At 44.7% G+C, this 24,522-nt stretch overlaps 1 protein-coding gene across 3 annotated transcripts in view; it reads left to right on the forward strand.

Annotated features, from left to right (window-relative positions):
• The window catches only part of SH3TC2 (SH3 domain and tetratricopeptide repeats 2), a 55,044-nt gene that overhangs the window by 16,812 nt on the left and 13,710 nt on the right, over nucleotides 1-24,522 (forward strand). For 2 of the 3 annotated variants that reach the window (XM_025434193.3, XM_025434194.3), the window contains exons 4-12: nucleotides 1,056-1,161; nucleotides 2,577-2,720; nucleotides 3,763-3,964; nucleotides 4,717-4,790; nucleotides 7,172-7,367; nucleotides 15,337-15,470; nucleotides 17,974-18,015; nucleotides 18,140-19,828; nucleotides 19,936-20,116. In XM_025434193.3, coding sequence (XP_025289978.1) covers nucleotides 1,056-1,161; nucleotides 2,577-2,720; nucleotides 3,763-3,964; nucleotides 4,717-4,790; nucleotides 7,172-7,367; nucleotides 15,337-15,470; nucleotides 17,974-18,015; nucleotides 18,140-19,828; nucleotides 19,936-20,116 — 2,768 coding nt within the window. Of the gene's footprint in view, nucleotides 1-1,055; nucleotides 1,162-2,576; nucleotides 2,721-3,762; nucleotides 3,965-4,716; nucleotides 4,791-7,171; nucleotides 7,368-15,336; nucleotides 15,471-17,973; nucleotides 18,016-18,139; nucleotides 19,829-19,935; nucleotides 20,117-22,379; nucleotides 22,525-24,522 lie in introns of all 3 variants that reach the window. The other variant, XR_003130671.3, reaches the window with a different exon arrangement.

Genomic DNA, 24,522 nt, shown 5'->3' on the forward strand with positions numbered 1-24,522 from the left:
GAGATGTGAACAAAGATTTAGCTATAGGATGTCTATCACAGTACTGGTTAGGATGGTAAAAAAATGAAAGCAACGCAAATGTCTAAACACAAGGAAATGCTAAGAACTATGTTAATGTAGTGATGGCATATGTAAGCATTAAAAATAATATAGATTGTTTACTGAAGTAGGGGATGGCTCACAAAATATTGTTTAATTACAGAAGATTAGAAAACAATTTATGTAATGTGATTCTATTTATAAAAAAATAGTTACCTGGAAGCTCGTGCACAGGAAAAAGGATTCTGAGTTAATACATAAAAGTGTTAACTGATGATCTATCTCTAGGAGGAAGGATTGTGATTTTTGGTTTTGTGTAATTTGGTTTTTCTATTTATCAGCTTTATAAAAATAATCATTAGACATAGATCGACAATCAAACTTGCTTCCAACGTGCCTTCTCTTATTCATCCTTCAGCTTCCCCGTACACATTTTTTTTTAAAACACAAAAGGTAGCATTTTTCTAAAGGATTTTTTTTTTTTTTTATTTGAGAGAGAGAGAGAGAGCATGAGCAGGGGAGAGGGGCAGAGGGAGAGGGAGAAGCAGGCTCTCCAATGAACAGGGAGCCTGATGGGGGGCTTGATCCCAGGACCCTGAGGTCATGACTTGAGCTGAAGGCAAATGTTTAATTGACTGAACCACCAAGGTGCTCCCCAAAAGGGAGCATTCATTGCACACAGTTCTACATCCTGGTTCCTTTCTGTTGCTGCTACTGATCCATCTGGTAGTATATATCTGGAGGCTGCATCAGTGCACAAAGGATTTCTTTATTCTTTTTTATGGCTGCATAATATCATATATTCCACTGCATGGATGAATCACAATTCATTTTAACTGATCTCCTAGTGATGGACATTTAGGTTGTTTCCTGTGTGTGTGTGTGTGTGTGTGTGTGTGTGTGATGTAAAAAAATCAATGCCACAGTCAAGAAATCACACAGAGCATTTTGCACTCCTCTGAGATTATGAACAGGACACTGTCATCCCAGGCTGACTCACTCTTCTCTTTCCCCAGGACCTCTCAGCCAGGTTGGTGGGTATCCAGTCCCAGAAGGCTCAATTCCTCATCACCTTCAAGACCATGGAGGAAATCTGGAAATTTTCTACCTACTTGAACTTAGGTATGATGTGGAGCAGACAGGTGGAGGAGAAACTGTGTTATAGCTCAGCCAATTTGTAGGGTTTGACATCAGGGAATTGGTCTGGCTCTGACAATTAAAGAGGTAGAGCCTTCACATGGATGGTTAACTTTTGAAATATCACAAACTGCCTGGAACTAAATCTAAGGCAAATATTAACTGTTACTCTCTAATGGGATGTGGAGCATTACTTTGTTTTCAGGGGGAGACTACTTTCTTAGATAATGAATTGGTGAACAGTTCTTGGTGATCACTAAATTCAAAGGACTGAGAGAGATGCAGACTGAGGGTTAAAAAAAAACGGGGACCAGTTGAATAAGATCAAGTAGCTGCTCAAAATAGTAAAGTTGTGGATACTTCAGCCTATGTTTTTGGAAAAGAGTCAAAAGAGATGGGGGAGCTATGTGTGAAAGGGGACTCAGATGGCAGGGTTTTCTAGGAAGTGACCTTGTGTAGAGGTCGAGGGTCAAGATGGCCCTTGGCTAGAAGGTATAACTTCTCTCGTAGTCATGGTGATTTTCTGCTTTCCACACTGTGCATCTCTTTCCACGATCATTTAGAGACCCATCTTCAATTCAAAGTGTGCTCGATGGACCAGCAGCATCAGCATCGTGTGGAGCTTGTCAGAAAAGTAGAATCTCAGGCCTACTGACAGCATCTCTATTTTAATAAGATCCCCAGGTGATTGGTGTGCATGTTAAAGTACAAGAAATACAATGATAGAAAACACACTGGGCCTAAGTAGGTACAACAGAATCAGAATGGAAACAAACAGGCTTTTGCATCTTAAGAAAGACGAAGTCTCAAAAGAAGCAAAATTTTAGCATCAATAATTCACATTTGTAGGCATGTTTGAAATACCATCCATAATTGCAACTACAGAGCAGCTAGTCTGGTTTTAACAAAGGAGAGCATGCTGGGCATGAGTGATGGAGAAGATCAGAGGGGGTGGTAGAGTAAATCCTGACTCCTTTAGAGGTCATGGACAACCCCCCAGTCACTGCATCTTTAGGGGTCCAGGAATTTGAACCTCAAGTCAGGAAAACTGTAAGGGGGGACTAGGACCCCCAGAATCCAAATTATAATCTTTGAAATTCCTCTATAGATGTATTAGAAAGAGGTAGTTAGGTTTGGTCATCTCATTGTGCTTTTATGGAGATCCATAATGTATTGAAAATCATAAATATTATTTAAAAATGATTTGTATTTCCCAACAGATGCCGAGAAGAATCAACTCACCCTAGAAATTTTCTAGCTACCTCTCTATGCTCTTCTTGTTCTCATTAAGGGACAAAGGTCTGGGAGGGAACTTCAGAAAGGAGCTTTCTCACACTTTTCTGTTTTCAGCTATGGCAGAAATCATGTTGTTCAGAAATCATGTTGGCTTGACCTCTTAGGTTATGTATCTGCATGTCTGGAACATCTCCTTTTTGACCATAAGTACTGGCTCAACTGCAGATTGGTGGAAGATACAGAGATCCAAGTGTCAGTGGATGAGAAACATCTGGAAACAATATACCTGGCACTCCTGATACAGGAAGGTGAGGATGGAGTAGGGTGGGATGGGCTTTTATCTGGATTTTTATGATCAGTCTCTGAAATAATTAGGACACAACGGGAGGCAAAGAACATTTCAAAGGTGAGAATAATCATAAATGAACCCACCTGTTACCAATATTATTCCAAACGTCACTCTCAGTTTGACATTGACATCACATGAACAGCTATGTTTTTCAGTCTCACACTGATTGTCTGATGTTACAACCCCTTGGGGAGTTTTTAGAAAGTGCCCATGCTAGGGCTCCACTGGGGCCAATTAAATCTCCAGAGGTAGGGGCCAGGCTTTGGTATTTTTTGAAAGTTGCCCAGGCAATTCTAACATGCATCCAAGAGTAAGAAAGAATCACCTTTTAAAATATATGATACAATTTGATTGTGAAATAAAATTGCAAATCTTGCAAAACCTACAAGATTTCCTGAGATGGAGGAAAATGGTGCTGGGGAACCTCTTGGAGAACAAGCCAATCTGTTTGCAAGGAGGGATCTGATCCGGGCGACAACCAACGCTAACCACTGATGACATCACAGGCACATTGAAAGAACCCAGATTTGCATAGAATATTTTGCAAAGGGATTCTGTTTATGATTGTGTTGCACAAATCACAGTTGAAGGAAAGAATTTTGTATAGTGCTACCATATTTGGATAAATTATATTCAACCAAATCAATTTATTCTTTGTTTTGATCCTAAGATTAAGCAGAGGGTTGCAATTGTAACTGAAGTTCTGTTAAGTAAATTTTTGTTTTATTATTTTTACCAAGGGGAAGTCCCAGTTGAGCCTTATTCTCACAAATTACTCCAAGCTTATGATATCTTCTTCGAGTGCATTCCCTCTCAGTGGCTTTTTTTTCCCCTGCTACAGTTTTTCTGGGATCACAAAGGCTTTCTGTGGTACCTCTCCCCTGGCCTGTTCCTGTCCCAGGAACAAAGTACTTGGGCTTCTGTTTAGAAACATTACATTGTGTGGTAATCCCTTTTCCATTACTGCTACTCCTTGGAGGGGCTTTTCTCATTATCTACAGGTCACTTCTTCTGCAGAGCCATGTGCTCCGTGGCTCAGCCAGCTGAGAAGGAAGGGGAGTATTTGACGCTTTGCAAGAAGGAGTTAATCTCCGTGAAGATAGTTGAAGGCGAATCTGAGTGGGAGGGCGTGTCCTTGGTGACGGGTCAGCGGGGCCTGGTGCCCCTGTCAGCTCTGGAAGCTCTGCCGCTCCCTTTCCACCAGTGAGTAGCCAGGAGTGGGTCCCAGAGCAGACTGAGGTCTGCACAACAGAGTAGACAAGCTCGCAGATATGGGCATCTGCGGTGCCAGGGAGGGAACAAAATTTGGGTGTTTTTTTTTTTTTTGGTCTTTTTTTGTTTATCTATCTATCTATCTATTTATTTATTTTTAACAGTCAAAATTTGCACAATCTGGTGAAATTAGAGACAACTCAAAATTTCAAATGGACATTGTATCTAAGAGGAAATCTACTGCCAGTCTTCAAACACAGTGTTTCTTAATATGGGGACTGGTGACCATTTGTATCAGAATCACCTGGGGATTTACTCTAAGTTCAGCCCACCTGGCCATCCTCAGACTGTTTTCGATTTAGGAATTTGTATCTTATATAAGCTCCCCTTGAACATAAGGGGATGTATTTCATACTTACATTTGAGAATCCAGGTCAGAAGGTTTTGTAAACTCTGATATCTAGAGGTTAGAATCTGACAGAATGGAAAGAGATCCTTTGTTAGTTATTTAACTGGTGAACTAATTGCAGAGCCAGAGAACATCCTAGGCCTGCTGAATTCCTCTGCTTTTCATAAAGCACCTGATACAAAGTAAGTTCTCAATAAATATTTGTCATTGTTATAACTGGAGTAATAACCATGATACTTATGATAATCGCCATTGTTATTTTAATGAACTCTTCTGCTCACTGGTGTCATGTTTTTGAAATCCGGTTTTGCAAACCCCGTGTTTCCATTGGCAGATGGTTCCTAAAGAATTACCCAGGAAGCTGTGGCCTTTCCAGGAAGAGGAATTGGACAGGCTCCTATCAGATCGGTATGGCTGGGTTGAAGACAGTATTGTCAGGGAGCTAATACTGTCCTGCCTCCTAATTTTATCTGCAAGTTTGGAGTCAGTTGATGTGAATTCCTGACTGGCCTCTGCTGCTGGCTGGATGTGGAGAAGCCAGTTGCTCTCTGTAACATGGGTTTCCTTTCCTGTGGGATGAGAGGTCTCAATCCAGGGCTGTTGGTACAAATGCTCACAGTGGCAGACAGAATGTACAGATGCATGTGGACCTGGGTGGAAGATGTTAGGGAATGGCGGGACCATGGGGATTTAATGATACATTGGGTGAATCAAAAGCCCAGTGGGGGCCAAATGTGGCCTGCAGGCTGCCTGTTTTCAATCTCGGGTCAAAACATTTTCAATTTCCCTTAAACTTTTGTGAAATTGGTCTTGAATTTTGGAAGAGTAAGAAGGCCTGGCACATGATGGATATACTCAGTAGATATTTGTAGAATAAATAAATGAAATATATATATATGTATATAATAGTATATATTATATAAACATGCATATATTTTAGATGATCTCTGTAAGAATGTGTATGTATGTGTGTACATTTGCACACATATACACATGCATCTATAAGTACATATGTATCTACTGGAAATGAACTTTAATGTTTTCTAGGTATCTGGAGTATCTATTCCTTTCATCTTCATCTTTAAAGCCCCTCCTACCCCCAATTAGCCTAGCTGAAGTGCAATTTTGTAAGATGTGAGCCCAAATCACACTTTTTAAAAAAGAAATAGAAGGAGGGGCACCTGGGTGGCTCAGTCTTTTGAGCATCCAACTCTTGATTTTGATTCAGGTCATGATCTCAGGGTCATGAGGTCGAGCCCTGTGTTGGGTTCCACACTCAGCGGGGAGTCTGCTTAGATCCTCCTTCTCCCTTTGTCCCTCCCCCTACTCACATGCTGTCTATCTCTCTAAAATAAATAAATCTTAAAAAAAAAAGAAATAGAGGTAATTATGGAACTTAGACCTTAGATCTAATCAATTAACTGACCATAAACAAGATTTTTGGCTATCCAAGACAGTATAAGCATTCCTTGGAATTATGAATATGGGGCTGTGAAGTTTGTTCTCAGTTCAGATTCTTACTCCACAGCTTAAAATCAGCACGACCTTGGCCAATTCGCAAGCTCTCACTGTGCTGCAAGTTCCTCATGAGTAAAATGTTACCTTAAAGCTGATTTTGAATGCCATGAAAAATCAATTAAATGACATCTGAAAACCATTTAGTACAGTTTTTCCACACTGCAAGTGTTTAATACACTATAGATCCTATTAGCCCACAAAATGGTGGGAATTTCTGGTCTTGAAGACCCAATCAATAGAAACTTTATAAAAAATGTCGGGGGTGGGGGGGGTGGGGAAAGCCAGTCGCTATAGCAGAGAAGCTAAAGCAAACTTGGAAACCAAGACACATAAAAGCCATTATCTCAAGCATCTCAAGCAAAGCAGGATTAGTAGAAAGAAGGGTTAACCAGCAGTTGAGAGACTGATTTCTACACCCGGCTCCTCCGACAACTGTACTTGCACCTTTTAACCTTCTAGAAAAAGGGGATTCTGATGGTTACTCTACATACTCTCTAGGACTCTTGGAAAGATCTGAGAAAATGAGCTTAAATGTATTTTGTAAATCAGACAGCACAGAGCTCATAAATATGTCATTACTAGATCTTAGCTGGGTAAGTCTCAAGCTGAGCAATGACCATAGTCAGAAAGGGAGTCTTCCAAATCCCTCTGGATCCTGAGCAGTTTTCTGTTTACCAGTGATAGGAAGCTAACATGTTTTGAAGTTTGATTAGGTACCAGACATTGTTCATCGTTTTGACTTTTCCTAATACTTATGAGACAAATATTCTTACTATTCCCATTTTACAGTTGGGGAGACTGAGGGTCATAGTGGCCAAAGGAACTGGGAGGAAACAGAGATCCCACAATGTTTCTCACCCTGGTTTGTGGATTTGTGCTAATCATGATGAAATATTTACATGATAATGGCAAATCAGACACAGTAAGACAATATAGTAAGCTTCCCAGTTTTCCATGAGTGAACTTTATTCAGCTTTAGGGTATATCCAGTATTCTGAGATGATCTTTCCTACATTTGTTATAACACCCTTTATTTTGTAAAGTGATGATGAAAGTGGATGGTGTCTTTCTTTGAATGTTCTAGTTTGGCAACATTAAAAGCCAGTTATTACCCTGTCTCATTCCCGCCATTTTTTTTTTTTTTTTTTTTTGGTAAGGGGGTAGGATTTTACTGGTCCTTAAAATTCTAAATTCTGAGGATGCTTCATTTCATATTACACTGGGAGCAGGTTTTGCCTTATTTGGCTGACCTGGATGTTATTTCTCCACAGGCAGAGGAAAATGTAAGGCCTGGAAGGACTATGAGAGGGAAGAAAAGGATGAGCTGACTTTTCACCAGGGAGAAAGCATCGAGATCATCGGCTTTGTCATACCTGGGCTTCAGTGGTTCATTGGGAAGTCGACGCGCTCAGGAGAAGTGGGCTTTGTTCCCACCAGGAACATAGATCCTGAGTCTTATTCCCCAATGTGAGTATGGCAGAGAGGCCCTCTAGGATATCTTGGAGTGGGCCACCTTCTTCCGTGGCCCTACCCCATGTTGAGCAGGGTTGCAGATGAACTTCAGGGTTGCCTGGCAAGATAGAGTCAAAGGAGCACTTTCTGACAACCAAGGATGTCACAAGGGGTGATGGGAAGTAGAGGACGAGTGATCAAGGAATGAGTCCATTCAGTTCTGATCAGTAGGTGGTCATCGAGGCCTTCCTATGTGCAAGGAGAGAGGCACAACCCCAAGACAAAGGGCCTGCTGTTACCACTGCAGACTTGGTATTGGTACTTGTACTCTACCACTACCTCATCTAATCAAGGAGCCCCAGTAAGGGGAGGGCACACACAGAGACCTACAGACTACAGCTTAGTGAAAGGAGGCACCCTCCCATGGAGGTTTGATGAAAGCTTAATATATAGCGACAGTGTTGGCCTAGATGCTAGAATGCTTCTTTTACGCTTTTCTCCTTTTCGACCAGAAGGGCTGGTTCTGAGAAGCAGAGCCACCCCTGAGACCAATCAGTGGCAGATGGCCAGCTTGTGTCACCTACCCTGTCATGGAGGAGTAGGGCTCAAGAATACTGATCAGTCTCTGGGGTGGGCTTCCTGCATGGGGATAGGAAACAGTAGGAAGCCTGCCCCCAGAAAGTACCAGAGGGGTCACAGAGTTGGCTGCTCACACTGAGATCCTGGGAAAATGTGGCTCAAGGATTGTCCAAGGCCCTGCGCACTCAGACTAGAATGTCTTCCCTTGTACAAAAGAGCCTCCAAGGAGATGGACCAAGGGCAGATGCTCCCTCTAAGCCCTGCCCTTTGTAGGGGGAGGAGACAGAAGGTCATGTTCTCTACACAGAAATGTGGGAACTCAAGGGACTCTCAATGAGGAAGAGCGTTCACTGAGTCCCTGGAGGATTATGGGGTAAATGGGAGTTTATAAGGAGGAAGACGGTGTCAGGAGAAATAGGCCGTATTTGCACAATGCAAGATATTTCAACAAGTGACCATGGGGAAGAACAATCACAGGTAGGAAAGTGTGTGTGTGGTGGTATCCTGAGGAATGATTGGTGTTGGTTGAGAGGCAGGTTGCCAGGAGGTCATTGGTGTAGCAAAGGCTCAGTGGGTCTGTGATGTGGCAGACAGAGAATGCTTGTGTCCTTTACCTGACAGGGAATGGGGAGCCAGTGAGGGTCTCTGAGCAAGAGTGACAAATGATGAGACTGGAACCCTGGTTTTGAGCAAGGTGTGCAAGGGTAGGGGAGAACCTGGAGGCAGGAGATGAGCTCAAAGACCAAGGCTGGCACCTGGGAAGGGGCAGGGAAACAGGGAGGAGAGGGCACAGCTTAGGACCAATCATCAGGAATCTAAGATTCCAGAAGCTTCATAAATATGGATGCCCGTGTTCTGCCTCCAGAGGTCCTATCTCATCCGTGTGGCTGGGCCCTGGCTCCTCTGGAGGGTGGTGCTAATGGACAGCTAAGGTGGAACCACTGCTCGGACAACCCCCTCATTTACCCCAGAGGCAAGTGAGGACCTCAGGAGTGAAAGGGCTAAACCTTGGGGTCTGGAATTCTAGAATCCTGACATTAAATCTAGGGTTCTTTTTTTAAAAAAATTTATTCATGAGAGACCCTGAGAGAGAGGCAGAGACATAGGCAGAGGGAGAAGCAGGCTCTCTGTGGGGAGCCTGATGCGGGATTCAATCCCAGGACCCTGGATCATGACCTAAGCCAAAGGCAGATGCTCAAATACTGAGCCACCCAGGTGCCTCTAGGGTTCTTTTTCGACCGTACAGTTTTGCAGCTGAGGTCCTAGTAAGAGGGAGAAAGAATAAATAGGACAGAGATTTGGTGGGGAAGAACAATGTACCCAGCAGAGGAAGAAAGAATGTAGCAAAGGAGACAAAGGAACAAAGGAGTCCTGTGAAAGGAAGGAAGGGGTTTGGGAGGGGGGACAGTAAACACTGCTGCAGACTGCAGAGAGGTTAAAGCAGGGCTGCCTGCTGAAAGGCCTTTGGGATTGGCCACTGGGAGGTACTGGTCATCGAGACGTCAGTGGCCATTGGGAGGTACCTGGCCATCAGGAGGCCGAGTAGCTTAGTAATCAGAGTTTGAGAGCCAGACTGCCTGAAAGGCATTTATGCTTGGCCACGCAAGCATATTGGGTGTCTCCATTAGCTTACAGCTTTGCAATTTTGGACATGTTAATTGGTCTCTCTGTGCCTCAGGTTTCTCATCTGTAAATGCTTATGATATTAGTATTTGTCCATAGGATTGTCAGGAGTTGCCATGAGCTAATACATGTAAAGCACTTAGAATGGTGCCCGGCACAGTGTGTGTTTAAGATCAATATGCATTGGGCGGCCCGGGTGGCTCAGCGGTTTAGCGCCACCTTCAGCCCAGGGTGTGATCCTGGAGACCCAGGATCGAGTCCCACGTTGGGCTCCCTGCATGGAGCCTGCTTCTCCCTCTGCCTGTGTCTCTGCCTCTCTCTCTCTGTGTCTCTCGTTAAAAAGAAAAAAAAAATCAATATGCATTAATTCTTACTATTGCTGTTCCTGCCATGGTGGTAATCTTTGAGAGGTAGTTTTAATAGGATATCGGGGGCAGGTGTTAGATTTCATAAACTATTTTTGGACTTCTGAACCTCATACGTTGCCCCAAATCTCAATAACTTATGCCACTAAATTAATTTGATTATCACATTTTAACTGGCTTAGTTGTAGGGGACATACTCGTGCCATAAAGAACATCACCTCCTGTATCGTAGCGGTGGCTTGAGAACTTCTGGTTATTTCTATAGTGTCTTTTGTTGGCCTCTCCACCTGGTCACCTGTGGGACCATCACCAGAGACTGCACATTGGGTAGGGAAGCGGAAAGTGAGCCAGGAAAGAGGGAGAGGTGGAAGAAAGAGGGGAGAGGGGAACTGACTCATTGTAGTCCTCCACCCCACAACCAAGCACTTCCTAGATGACAAACCTCTCCAAAACACAGCAATGAGAGGAAAAGCTCACAAACACCCTGATACAAGCAGCAGCCACTGGGTGGAGTTCCTGGGAATCATCCTGTGTGCTATGCAGGTGGTCTGGCCACTGGGTGTCACTCTTAGTCTGTTTTTTTGGTATGAGGTTTCTGAAGACGGTCCAGCATTTGCTGTCTCCTTCCTCTTCCCACAGGCTCCCTCCCTGTGCTAGTATATTACTTCTTAAAGTATATTCATTCATTCATTCATTCATTCATTCATTCACTCACTCATCCATCCATCCATCCATCCATCCATCCATCCATTTGTATTTATTTAACCAAATCGGCAATATATTGAGAGTAAAATTTCTCAGAAGCTGTCTTGTGAGTCAGATTTAGTCTGTGCCTCTGACACATAGGAAAGGGATCCTGTATTTCCACGGGAGCAAAGTTGTGAGTTTCCTTTTATTTACAGCCCATATTTCAACACCAGCGACCTGGTTTCACAGCAACAGCAGCTGGAAAACCAGTTCTTAAAGCTTGGGGCAGGTATTCCATCTGAATAGACATGGTATTTGTCTTGGCCAGCATGCCTTTAGAGATTTAAGAATTGCTGATGGTGACAAATGCCACACCTTGCTATTCTTCGGTTTTATGCTTTCAAAAAGTATTTGATATGTGTGTATATGTGTGTATATGTATATGTGTGTGTGTGTTGAGGGAAAAATGAATTTAGATATAACTGAAGACTTGTTACTCCTTCCTACTTTCACCCTGTGATCCTGATTCTTACCCCGGGGTGGGGGTGAGGGGGCTCTAGCTGAAGCTGATACGTATCTTCCCTGTCATCATTCTGATACATTTTAGAAACAGATATTTGTAAAAAAAAATACTAGAGTTCTGTGTTTTAAAAAATGTATATACATGTTTCTTCTGTAACTGGCCCCTTCTTTTCCATTGATACAGTAAATTTAGGACTTATTCGCGTTGTAGATTTAGTTTGTTTTAATAAAGTGTTTCTTAAAGGAAATTTAGATACTTGAATGTGTAAACTAAAAAATAAGCAAGATTGAAAAATTAATGCACTCAATACCAGAAAAAAAAACAAACAAACATGGGGGATGAGCCAATATCTCATAGTATTAGAAGTTTGAAAAATTCTATTTTTTATATCCTCTCTTTTATTCTTCACATTGTTTATCTCTGTCTTCTTTATAATTTCGTTTCTTGTGGCATCTATTTTTGCTGATGACAAGTTTGCCGTTAGTCTCATAGCCATTTCTTTGCAGGTAGGCAGCTTTCTCTCTCTCTCTCTCTCTCTCTTTTAGGTTTTTCTTACTGATGTTTTGTACTATGATATATCTAGATGTGACCTATTCTGTTACATATTTATCGTTAGATGTCATCTGTGTTATCTTTTAGGAGTTATTTTAGTGGAGATCTGTGAGTTGTAACTACTCTCAGCCTTTAGTCCTTGTTTGTGTCAAATAAACTTAAAATATACTTGTGAATGATAATTTAGCTAGGTGTAGAATAACCTTCAAAGTGGAAGGAACAATAACTACTAGCATAAAATTTCAAATCTGTTTTGCCAGGGTCCATTTCATTAATCCTTGGATGGAGAAACAAGTTTTCTTGTGTTGGCCATCTTTCTTGTTTCTTTGTTTTCTATTTCACTAGTTTCACATTTACCTTTATTATTTCTTCTACTTTGTTTTTATTTCATTGCTTTATGCCTTTATCCTCTCTGTTTAATGCTTTCATCTTGTAGGTTGATTTGCCAAGCGATAGCTAATGGAACCCAGAAAGATGGATCAGGAGGATGAATAGCCCTATAGAAATGGAAGTCATGTTGAAAATGATATTATTTTCATTTATTTTGCTTAGGACGTGGTGCACTTCCTCAGCTTGAAGACTCATGTCTTTCTTCAATTCTGGAAAATTCTCAGTCCTTCTCCCTTTGAATATTGCCTCTCTCTCATTCTTTTTAGTCTATCTTCTGGAATTCCTAACAGAGGTATGTTGGACTTGCCATTCTAGCCCTAATGCTTAATCAGTTCTTTTATATTTTTTCATCTTTGTGTCCCTCTAGGTGCATTCTGGGTGATGTCCTCCAAGCCGTCTTGAGTTTCACTAATTCTCTCCTCTGTTATGACTAAACCTGCTGTTTAACTCACTCCTGTAGTTGTAAGTGTTCATGCCTTTCTTTTCATTTCTAGAATTTGTATTTTGCTATTTTCCGCATATACTTACTTCTGCTCACTACGTTCCACATTTTCATTGTAGCTTCTAATCAGTCTTTTATTTCATCATTTTAACCATGCTTATTATAAATTAATCTTTTGATTGTTATTATTTTTAGTTTTTCTAGTGTTAATTTACCTATTTGTGAACCTGCTGGCATTCATTGTCAGTAGTTACTTTTCTTGTGTTTGTATTTTTGGCTATGTGAACCAATTTTCAATGTTTTATTTTATTTTTAAAGAATTATTTATTTATTTGAGAGAGCATGTGTGAGTATGTGCACATGTTGGGGGGGCGGTAGGTGGGGGGGAAACTCAAGCCGACTCCCGGTTGAGGGTGAGCCCTATGTGGAGCTCTATCCTATGACTTGTGAGATGTGACCTGATCTGACCCTAAATCACCAGTCAGATGCTTAACCAACTGAGCCACCCAGGTGCCCTGAATATTCAACATTTTAAAAGACAGTCTTTGCATGAAGCCTGGATTGAAGAAAATATACCAGTAGAACAATTTTGGCATTTGCCCTCCCAGCAAATTAAGGAACTCAGTGGTCCAGGGCTGGTTTTTAAATGTTATGTTCTTCAATTGTGGTACTTACACTGTATGGTGTAATTCAGAATATACACCTTCTAATGGTGTAAGTCCAGGTGTTTGATTTTTTCTTTCCGCAGGGATGCAGTCAGATGGAAAGTGTGTCATTGCCAGGCAAGTTTTCCCACCTCCTCTTCCCAGAAGCTGTAGTTCTTCCTGACTTCAGGCTGTAGGGAGCTCAAAGCTATGTAGGGAGCTCAAGTCAGCTTCACAGCTTCAGACAGACCCAAAGTCACATATTCTGTCCCTAGGTGGCATCACAAAGTGAGCCCCAGTCCTGAGGGCCAGTATCCCGGCTGAAAACTCCTGGGATCTCTGGGCTATCTGCTGTTGTTTACCAACTGGGCTTTGGTATCTCCTTTTGTTTCTGGCTTTCAGGCATTTCTCTTTCCTTTTTTCAAGTCTAAGAATGTAGTAAAATATTTATCCTTGTCACATTTTATCTATGATTTGTCTGTGTTTGTGGGTGAGAGTAGCCCCCTGTGGAACACTTCAGCCTGCCATATATCCTAGAAATCTTACCATTCTAGCCTCATTTCCATGCTAGGAAAACCCTAATGTAATTTTTCAAGCTTCTTGGACTCTTTCCAAGAACATTCCAAGGACTCAGGACATAGCATATCAGCTGTGAGGCAATGGGCTACAGAGACAGAAGATCACAGTTTCTGTCTCAGCTTTACCACTTGCCAGCTGTGTCATTCTGAGCATGGCACTAAATGAAATAGTAAATTCAGGAATGCTTGGCAAAATTTAAACGTTCTATAGAAATTTAAAATCATATAGTTCTTTTTATCTCAGATAACTTAGTTGTAGATTTAAACTAGATGCTCTTTTGAGGATGGCTGCTTTCATGGTGCTGAGAGAATCTGGAAGTCGGTCCAGAGAGGTGTGGGCTCAATATGTGTCATGGAAAGAGTCCTGGGCCAGACATCAGGCCATATCTTTAGTGCTGGTTCTGTCACTAATTAGTGGTGCGACCTTGAGCAGTTCATATTAGCTCCTGGTTTTCTCATCCCTGGCTTTACCTGAGTACCGAGGACAAATGTAGGCAGCAGACCGTGGCACTCCCATCCCCACTCCTCCCTTAATTCTGCTTGAACTGGAGAAGATTTTTTTTTTTTAAACACTTCTTAACTACCAACTTTATTTTTCTGTGCCTCAGTTTCATCCTCTGTAAAAAGGGATAAGAATAGTAGCTACCTCATTGGGCAATTATGTAGATTAAATGAGATAAGAGTGTCTGATTCATAATAGGATCCCCTCACCCCCAAGTATTAGCTGTTATAACCCCTTGGGCTTCCAAGTTATTTTTGTTTAAAAAATGGATTCTGAGGTTAAACCTCCTGCTACCCCTACAACTTTATTTAGACCTGAAAGAGACCTTAAAATTTGTTCATGTAGATTTCAGGATTGATTTTTTTCTAAGGAACTTCTAATTTTCACATTCTTTGATTCTATGACAAACTTCTAAGCAAATTAATTTTAACAATGAGTTTACACAGTACAGTGAATATAAGGATTTCTATTATTTGCAGTCATTTCTTCCAGCCCCTGACCTTCCTTCTACCCACTTCCTGTCTCTTCTCTGAATGCCACATAATGTTCTTGTTCTGTGCCATGGAATTAGGATGTCAACAATTGTGAAGGGTTCTTCTGACCATAGTCAAACTTTTTTCATTGCTTCTCTAGATTGTGTCACCCATCCCTAATGTTTTCTTAAAATAACCTGGTTTAAAAAAAACAAAAACAAAACATGTTTTAATGGTTCCTTTTCAACTCTTACTTTTGAGGCAGTCAGTTCCTATTTCTCCATTAAGAATGGGCACCCAGTGGTCTCAAAGAAAGGGAAGGGGTCAAGGAAAGGGACTTTGTTTCTCTTGGAGATAGTTTTAACAGAAGGGGTGTTTTCATTCCCACTTTGACCTGTTCGGCAGCCATGTAGCTCATTTCTTCATGAATGAAGTGCTCAGAGCTCTTCTTCCTGGGCAGCATAGATAAATACAGTATATGGCAGTGAGATGAGGAGTCTGGTTGCAGCTATGACAAGTCAGTCGATGGATTCTCTATGTCCTTCACTGTATCCTGGGCTGGAGAGAGAATGGTTGTGTCTGGAGCCTTGCACTGATCTGTGTACCTGTCTTTTGTCTCAATGCAGGAACAAGAGTTCTGCCTTTTTCAGTGACGAGGAAAGATGCTCTCTGTGGGTCCTGGGAAGTGATAGGAAAGCTGAGTGTGCCAGCTTCCTCCACACACTTGCTCATACTGACATCGCGTCTGTCTACCGGCTTAGTGAGTGTTTGCTCCTCGGACCCCTTTGAAAGCTCAGGCCAGTGATAGCATGAGAGGCCAGCCCTACTGAGCCTTCCATTCTAACCTTGGGGAAGAAAACCTCCTGAATTGTGGCTGAGGTCACTTCTAGGGCTGAAGGAGGTCTAGGTCCCCAACGATAAAGGCAGGACCATAGAATGTTACAGCTTGTAAGAGGTGATTTCTCCTCTCATTTGACCGATTGGGAAACTGAGGCCCTGGTGAATTAAAGCCTTCCCCATTTTCTACTCAGGACAATCCCTACTCTACCATGCTTCCCCCAACACAAACTGACACTGGACTGTTGGGGTGTGTTGGCTTTGGGTGGGGGAGAGCCTTAGTGTCCGAATGATTGTTTGAACAAATGAATGCCACTCTTTCCCCTTACTTTGGAAGGGCTCACTGCTCTGTGTCAGGAAGTACCTTCACCTTTTGACAGTCATCTGAGGAAGGATTCTTGTTTCCCCCCATCTCTTCAGTGAGGGTAGTATTGTATTCACCCCGCTTTGGACAGATTAGATGGGGCACTGCCCATTAGATGGGGCAGATCAAAGATTCTACAGGAGCCCTCCCTGGGGCAGAGGGCAGGCAGCAGGGTCTTTCCCCATGCACAAGGAGCATTTGTGAGGAGCACCTAGCCTAGGCATCTGCACAGCCCTGCCAGAACTTTCTAGCCACAAACAGATCACATGACCCATCAGGCTGAGCCAGGAGGCTGATGCTATGGGCACTGCCTGGTAGGGGGAGTTGAGGTCTGAAAATCCAGGATGACTGCAGGTGTGCCTTGAGCAGGGGCAGTCCACAGACTTGGATCTAAGGGATCCACCAACCATTGATCCAATGGTAGGGAGAGATCTAGGAGCACGTCCCAGGCAATCCATTGCCTCCCATTGATAGACCAGGAGTGCAGCTCTGCTGGATGCAGGATTTTCCTGGCACCAAGGCAGTCAGCACAGGGGCATCCTATTGGTAAATTCCAGCTCCCCCAGGGCCTGGCATGTGTCCTTAGTGTCAGCAAGGGCTGGGGCACAAGGACAGCTCTCCATAGCCCAGCTCTCCAGCTCTCCCACGTTTGGCTGTGAGGCCTTCTACCTATGGAGGTTACAGATCACAAGTAGCTACAATGACTGTCATGGAGAGTAGTAGGCAGAGGCTTGGCCCGGTGTGGGCTCCGCTGTCCTCAAGGTTTACTGGAGAACCCGGAATGAGGGCTCAGGAGGCTGTTGCTTCTCTGCCGGGAAGAGGTAACATCTCATTTCCAGCAGCCCGTGTCCTGGGGGGCATGAATCTGGCCTTCGCCTCCACAGTTACACTGTGGCCACTTTTGCCAAGAGGGTTCGGTTCTTTGCTGCCAAATCCAAGGTGTCTTCTCAGTTCTCATCTAGACTTCTTCCACTTTTGTGACGTCAAGTGGCTGTCCCAGAGGCACCTTGATCTCTGTGTCTCCTCTCCTCTCAGATGGTGCCTTTCTAGGCTCCTTCGCTGCCTCCCACCTGCTGGGAGATGCTTCTCTGGCTCCTTCACAAGCTTCTCTACCCCAGCTGCTTTGCTTTCTTGTCCCAAGGCTTCTTCTAGGACTTGAACACATTCCTTGCGACCTGCGGTGTGTTCTAAATCTGTCTTTGCAAGTCTCAACTTTTTTCTTTGGCTATAGATCTACTTCCTCCTCAACCTAGAGCTCCTGGGAATACCTCAGACTCAGAATGTCCAAAGCTGTGCTCCAGACAGCCCCTTCTTCTACCTTATTCCCCACAAAGTCACTTCAGGGAACAAGGCTAGGACCCACAGATGCTCCTCTTTCCTTCATTAGTCACCTTTGGTCACCTAGTCATGTGTCACATTGTGCAGTTGAGTCCACGACAGTTGAGAGGATGATGGTGAGTGAGGGAGAAGGAAAGCTGTATGCACAGAAATGGGAGGGGATGCTGTTTGCCACAAAATGTGCCACACTTGGAATTTTGTTCATGGCTCTGCTGTCAGCTAGCTGGGAGATTTGGGCCTTCAGATTTCGTCCTCCACCCCCTATCCCACAACTCCTGGAAAAGAGCTGTGTTTCTAGCTTTTCTGATTTTCTTTTTGGGCTCTGGGTCTTACTTCTCCCTCAGTTCCCACCTGTAAGGTGAGCAGTTCAAACAAGATGCTCTGCAGGTCCCCGCAGCTTTTACACTGGTGATGGAGGAGAAAATCCTGCCCAGTTTTTTTTTTTTTTAAAGATTTTATTTATTTATTCACGAGAGACAGAGAGGCAGAGACACAGGCAGAGGGAGAAGCAGGCTCCATGCAGGGAGCCCGACATGGGACTCGATCCTGGATCTCCAGGATCAGGCCCCGGGCTGAAGGTGGCGCTAAACCACTGAGCCACCCGGGCTGCCCCTGCCCAGTTTTTTAGAGAGATTTAAACACAAAGTGTCTGGGGTGCAACTGCAGCATAGGCATGGTAGCCTATTCTGACCTAACACCAGGTCTGTCCTTCATCTCTACCCAGGTGGGTTTGAATCCATCCAGAATCTTCCAAACGATCTAAGTGGTGAGTAGAGATCATGCTGAACCTGACTTACGGTCCTTCAGAGAAGCATCCTGTCCTCTTGCCAGGATCTGGCCGCCACAGTGGCAGGTGCTCATGGTTGCTCAACTCTGCTTATCCCTTACAGCGTCCCAGCCTGAAGGCGTTAAGGAGGCCAGGCCTGGTAGAGGCTGGGAAGAGCAGCAGGCCATGGGCTCCAGACAGTCCAGCAGCTCTGAGGACTCCAGCCTGGAGGAGGAGCTCCTCTCAGCCGCCTCGGACAGCTACCACTTGCCGGAGCCTGATGACCTAGATGACCCAGAACTGCTCATGGACCTAAACACTGGTCAGGAAGAGGAGGAGGCTGAGAACTTCGCCTCCATATTGGCTTTTTTGGATCACAAGGGTTACGCTGACCACTTTAAGAGCCTCTATGATTTCTCTTTCTCTTTCCTCACATCTTCCTTTTACAGCTTCTCTGAGGAGGATGAACTTGTGGCCTACCTGGAGGCCTCAAGGAAGTGGGCCAAGCGGAGCCACAGGACCTGGGCCCATGCCCGGCTCTGCTTCCTCCTGGGCCGACTGAGTGTCAGAAAGGTCAAACTCTCTCAGGCCAGGGTGTACTTTGAGGAGGCTGTGTATATTCTTGATGGGGCATTTGAAGACCTATCCTTGGTGGCTGCTCTGTATATCAATCTGGCTGCCATCTACCTGAGGCAGAGGCTGAGGCATAAAGGCTCCACTCTGCTGGAGAAAGCAGGTGCTCTGTTGACTTGCCTGCCTGACCGTGAGTCTAGTACCAAGAATGAGCTCGACGTGGTGGCCTATGTACTACGCCAGGGCATTGTGGCAGGCAGCTGTCCTTTGGAGGCCAGGGCCTGTTTTCTGGCCATCCGATTGCTCCTAAGCCTAGGCCGGCATGAGGAGGTCCTGCCCTTTGCTGAGCGCCTGCAGCTCCTGTCTGGACACCCTCCTGACTTGGATGCTACAGCCACCATCTTAAGTTTTCTGTATGATAAAAAATATCTTCCACACCTTACAGTGGCCTCTGTCCAGCAACGTGGTACCCAGGGTGACCAAGGGATGTCCCTTCCAATTTGGCAGGTCTACCTGGTTCTTCAGAACACCACCAAGCTCCTTGGAGTTCCCTTTTCAAACTGGGGTGAAGTTTCTGCCCTGGCCTGCCCAGCACTCAGGCAGGCGCTGGCTGTCTGCGAGGAGCAGAGCAATTGGAGCACCCAGAGGGCCCTGTGTCTCATCCTGTCCAAAGTGTACCTCCAACACAGGTCTCCTGATGGTGCCATCCATTATCTGAGCCAGGCTTTGGTGGTAGGGCAGCTGCTGGGTGAGCAGGAAGCCTTTGAGTCTTCCCTCTGCCTGGCATGGGCTTATCTCTTAGCCAGCCAGGCAAAGAAGGCTTTGGACATCCTCGAACCGCTCCTATACTCCCAGAAGGAGACATCCCAAAAGGGGGTGGTCCAGAACCTCCTGGGACTTGCACTTCAAGGTGAAGGGTGGGTGAACAGGGCAGCCAAGAATTATCTCCGGGCCTTGAACAGAGCAAAGGAAACGGGGAATGTACGCAACCAGGCAGTGACTTTGGCCAATCTTGGCCACCTGACCCTTAAGTCCTGGGCTCAGCAGCCAGCCAAGGACTATCTCCTGCAGGCTGTCCGACTCTATTCTGAACTCCAGACCAGCATGGAGACGGACATGGAATTAGTACAGGTGCTTCTCTGGTTGGCCCAAGTCCTGGTGCATGGACGCCAACTGGCCAGTGGTCGCCTCTGTTATGAAATGGCATTGCTGTTTGGCTTAAGGCATGGACACCTAAAGAGTGAGTATGTCCTGTGCTACTCAAAGCTTTAGAGAAAAGTGTTAGAGCGCGCTTTGCCCTCGCCCTATCCTTAAGCGATCTCATTCGTGTTCCCGCTTTGTGTTCAGGTCAGCTTCAGATCACCAAATCCCTCTGCCATTTCTACAGCTCTGTATCCCCAAACCCCAAGGCATGCATCACCTACCATGAGCACTGGCTGGCCCTGGCTCATCAACTCAGGGACCGAGAGATGGAAGGGCGGCTGCTGGAGTCCCTCGGGCAGCTCTATCGAAACCTGAACACACCCAGGTAAGTCTGGGCTTGGGGGCAGTTCTAGAAACTGCTTATGTTCCTTCAAGGCAGACAGCACTCTTTTCCTCAGGAAGTGATGTTCACATGCATGCGGTGCGTTTATGACATTACAGAAAAGAGCGTGGGCCCTGCAGCCACCGCACAGTGTCTTCTATCGCTTATTAGCCGTGTGGCTTTGAGCAAATTACCGAAATTCACTGTACCTCAGCTTCCTCCTTGGAGGCAATAATGGGGGCGTCTACAGTACAGTATTCATATGGGGAATAAATGTGTTGATGCACATGGAACCCTTGGAACAGGGCCTGATCCATAGGAGGGGCTTGGTGATGTTGGCTAGGTGACAGTTACCTCCGTGTTTCCGTAAGAACCGTCCTGTGACCGTGGCTGAGGGTGCCTAGGTCAGGGAGTGGGCAGTTATTATACGGGAACTGGAGCCGCCAGGAGGCTGAGGTTACCTGAGGACAGTGGGTATTAGAGAAACAGCACAGAGTTAATTCATCTACCGGCAGGGGAGGGTAAAATCTCACAGTAAAGAAGTTTGATTTGGAACCCTACCTTTACAATGAAACTGGAAGTGATGGAACTGTGCTTTATTCTCACGGCTTCGTGAAGACACTTAGGTTAGAATTGCAGCCGTGCAGTAAGTCATGGGATCAATTGCAAAAGAAGTGTTGACGTTTAGCTTAATCGTGTCGACAGAATTGTATAACAGCACCACGAAATATGCTTTGCTTGGTGATCGACTTCTCAGCCCTCTCTTGAAAAGGCTCCTTTTTGCAAAAACACACCAAAAGTGAACTGTTTTACCCCAATGCTTCTTTTAATCCCTGGATCTTGAAACTATTCCCGTGTGAAGTATCTTGCTGTCTGTCTCCTGCTGACTTTCTCTTCTCTTGTGTCCTCACCGGGTGGCATCTGCTCACCCATTGCTCTCCAGCGGTGTCGCCTGCAGTTCTGCTTTCCTACAGACTTTTAACTGATTCCATTACATTCTGCATGGTTTGCGAGATATCTGATTTCATTTTGCAACAGATTAGCAGCATCATGTACATAATTATGACTGGCATCTAAAGTAGACCCGGGATCATTGCTAGTGTTGAGCAGAGAAAGGTGGTTGAGGAGAAGCTCACTGAATGACAAGTTTTGTTTTTCCAGGCAACGTGGCAACGTTGGGCGCCCAGACAACCAGATCGCTAATAATCAGATAACAAATTCTCTTTCTCTATGTCCCCCTCACTCTGTCTCCTCTCCCTCACCCTTTCCCTCTCTTGCAAGAATCAAGTGTCCTCCCAACCTCCCACTATCTCTGCCTTCAGTTCCAGGAAGGGATCCTTGCAGGATGTGAGGGGACAGGAGCTGTGACCCCAGAGTGACACTGATTCCATTCCAGGAGACCCTACAAACGTCCTTTTATTGGGGGAGTGGGCTTTTGGTGATTCTTAGTCCATCATTCTGGAAGTTGATCCAGATGAGGGTCTTTTAACCCTAATATTCTATAATTCTAATCTTTGAGATCCTGACTTGTATAACTGGAAAGAAATAAACCTCCCCTTCTCCTGCTTTACCACCAATGGGAGTGAAACAAAGAAGTAGATGGAGAAGTGCCTCAGATTTCAGAGGAAACCCTGCAGACATAAGGTCATTATCCTTTTGCAGAATGCTCAGGCCATCATGGAGAATGTGCTATAATGCTACATTTATTTAGCATGTATAAATCACCTCCTCCTACAGAGTGCCCAGCAGACACAGGTAAACAGGTATTTGCATGTTCCTAGAAGTGGTTACAGTAATTTTGTTCTAAGCTTCCTGGTAGCTGAGGTAAAAAGGGGAAAGCCACATGAGGTTCTCACTGTCTGATAACAAAACAAAACAAAACAAAACAAAACTACCATAAACAAATGTATCTGTTGGAGCAAATGTTTTTCTGACAGTGACTTCTAGGAGGTATTTATTAATTGGGTCTTGATATATGGACAGATTTATTCAATTACACTCTCCCCATGAGATTTCCATCCTCACAAAACTCAAAGGTAAGAAATGGGGGTGCCTGACTGGCTCAGTTGGTTAAGCATCTGCCTTCAGCTCAGATCATTATCCCAGGGTCCTGGGATCAAGTCCCACATTGGGTTCCATGCTTAACGAGGAGCTTGCTTCTTCCTTTCCTTCTCCCTCTGCCTGATGCTCCCCCTGCTTGTGCTCTATCTCTCTGTCAAATAAGTAAATAAATAAAACCTTTTTTTTTTTTTTTTTAAAAAAAAAGGCAGAAACCACTCCTGTGTGAGATGGCAGGCATCTGCAGAAGTGGGTCTGGAGGGGAAGAAGAGGACACGTTCAGCTGAGGGTTGAGGATCTGACATAGAAGGCTTCGTGAAGGCGGTAGCATCTGAGGAGGGCCTAGAGGGAGGGTAAGCTTTTGGAAAGTAGAAGAGGGTAAGAGGATAAGCATTCCCAGCAGAGGGAATGGCAGTAGCCATGGAAAGATGGGGACACATTTGACATTTGGAGGTATTCTGTAGGTTTGATGAAGGTTGGTGTTCAAGTGGATGGAGGGAGTAAAGGAGAGAGAGGCCTCCCTCCTGTGCCCTAGGAGGGGGTGAGGGGGTGGGCTGGGGTGGGGAGCAGTGGGCCTCCAGACTGGCACAGCGAGCAGCCATAGTGAAGATGGTGGTGGCAGTAGTAACTGATGGCATTCAGTGAGCACACAGCATTTCCCAAGCAATGTGTATTCTCAGGATAACTACATGTGGCACAGAGAGCTATAGAAACAGAACAGAAGAAGCCAAGTAATTTGCGTGAACTGCATAGTGCGGATCAATAGCCAGGCTGAGTCTAGCCCAGGGGTCAGCCAACTTTTTGGCAAAAGGCCAGATAGTAAATGCTTTAGGCTTTGTGGCCATGTGGTCTAGTCACAACTCTACTGCAGGTGCGTTGTGCAAACAGCCGTAAACTGTACGTGAACGGATGGGTGCGGCCGTGTGCCGCTGAGACGCTGCTTACAAGAGCAGGAGGAAGGCTGTGTGGGTTCACAGGCCATAGTTTGCCAACCCCTGGTCTAGAGTCTGTATTCACTTTTTAAAAAGATTTTATTTATTTATTCATGAGAGACAGAGAGAGAGAGAGAGAGAGAGAGAGAAAGAGAGAGAGAGAGAGAGAGAGACACAGGCAGAGGGAGAAGCAGGCTCCATGCAGGGAGCCCCACGTGGGACTTGATCCCGGGTCTCCAGGATCAGGCCCTGGGCTGAAGGCAGCGCTAAACCACTGAGCCACCCGGGCTGCCCTAGAGTCCGTATTCTTAACTACTCTGTAGGAATCCTGCCTATTCAGCCAACAGTTTTCACCCTAAATAAAGCATAAATGTGGATGGCTAGAGTGTGAAGCCTCTGGGAGTTGTATGGATGAGAAGGGCTTCATTTTTCATCTGGTCTGACCCCTGCCTATTCCAGAGAGTTCAGATTGATGACCCACTTGGTGGCCCTGGTAGCAGCCCAGATCCCTGCCTCCTCAACTTAAGAAGGCTTCACTACTCCCTGCTACTTTTCTATTCATGCCTCCTCTTTCAAAGATTTTTCTCTAGGATTTAGAGGTGGAGGAGGTAGGGGAGGGCAAGCAAATAATGAAAGCTGTGATGGGTTTTTGCTTTGGAATACTTGGCTGTCCCATTGTCCAGTACCTTCAGTCTTGCTCTCTCTGCCTCCAGGGTGACAGCTATAGGATCTGGTGTTTTCAAAAGATATTAATTAATTAATTAATTAATTGAGAGGGAGAGAGAGACCAAGTAGGCAAAGTGACAGGCAGAGGGAGAGGGAGAAGCAGGCTCTGAGCAGACAGCCTGATTCAGGGCTCGATCCTAGCATCCTGGGATCATGACCCGAGCCAAAGGCAGAAACTTAACTGACTGAGCCACCCAGGTATCCCCAGGGTCTGGTATTTTCAATATCTCAATGCGCAGGGTCCTTGGGGATCTTGTTTCCTGTCTTTGGGTGACACAATGCAAACTGTGCCTTGTTCTAGAGCTGAACCAGGTGGGATCCATGGGAATTTTGAGGTTTTATTGAATCTATGCAACAAATTTTTACTGAGAGTTTTTACTATAGTCTAAAACCTAACAGAGAGATATAGTCCCTGAGCTCACAATGCTTATATCCTAGCTCAAGAAATTGACAATATTTATATACATATTCTCCAAAAGTATCACATAAATTGTGTTAAGTGCCACGAGGGATGTGCATATTACCTTTAGAAAGAAGCAATGCATTGGATGCAATAGGTCCTCACAAAATAACAATTGTTTGCATGTGAATATAATAGTAGCCTAGAAGTTATTACTCCTGGCTTTTATTCTCATTCTTAGGCTTCTTATTCCTGTGGAATAAAAAAAGAAATGCCTCAACATTTGGTTTTCA

The sequence above is a fragment of the Canis lupus genome, chromosome 4 (genome assembly GCF_003254725.2).
Source record: "Canis lupus dingo isolate Sandy chromosome 4, ASM325472v2, whole genome shotgun sequence".
In the NCBI taxonomy this organism is placed as follows: Eukaryota; Metazoa; Chordata; class Mammalia; order Carnivora; family Canidae; genus Canis; species Canis lupus.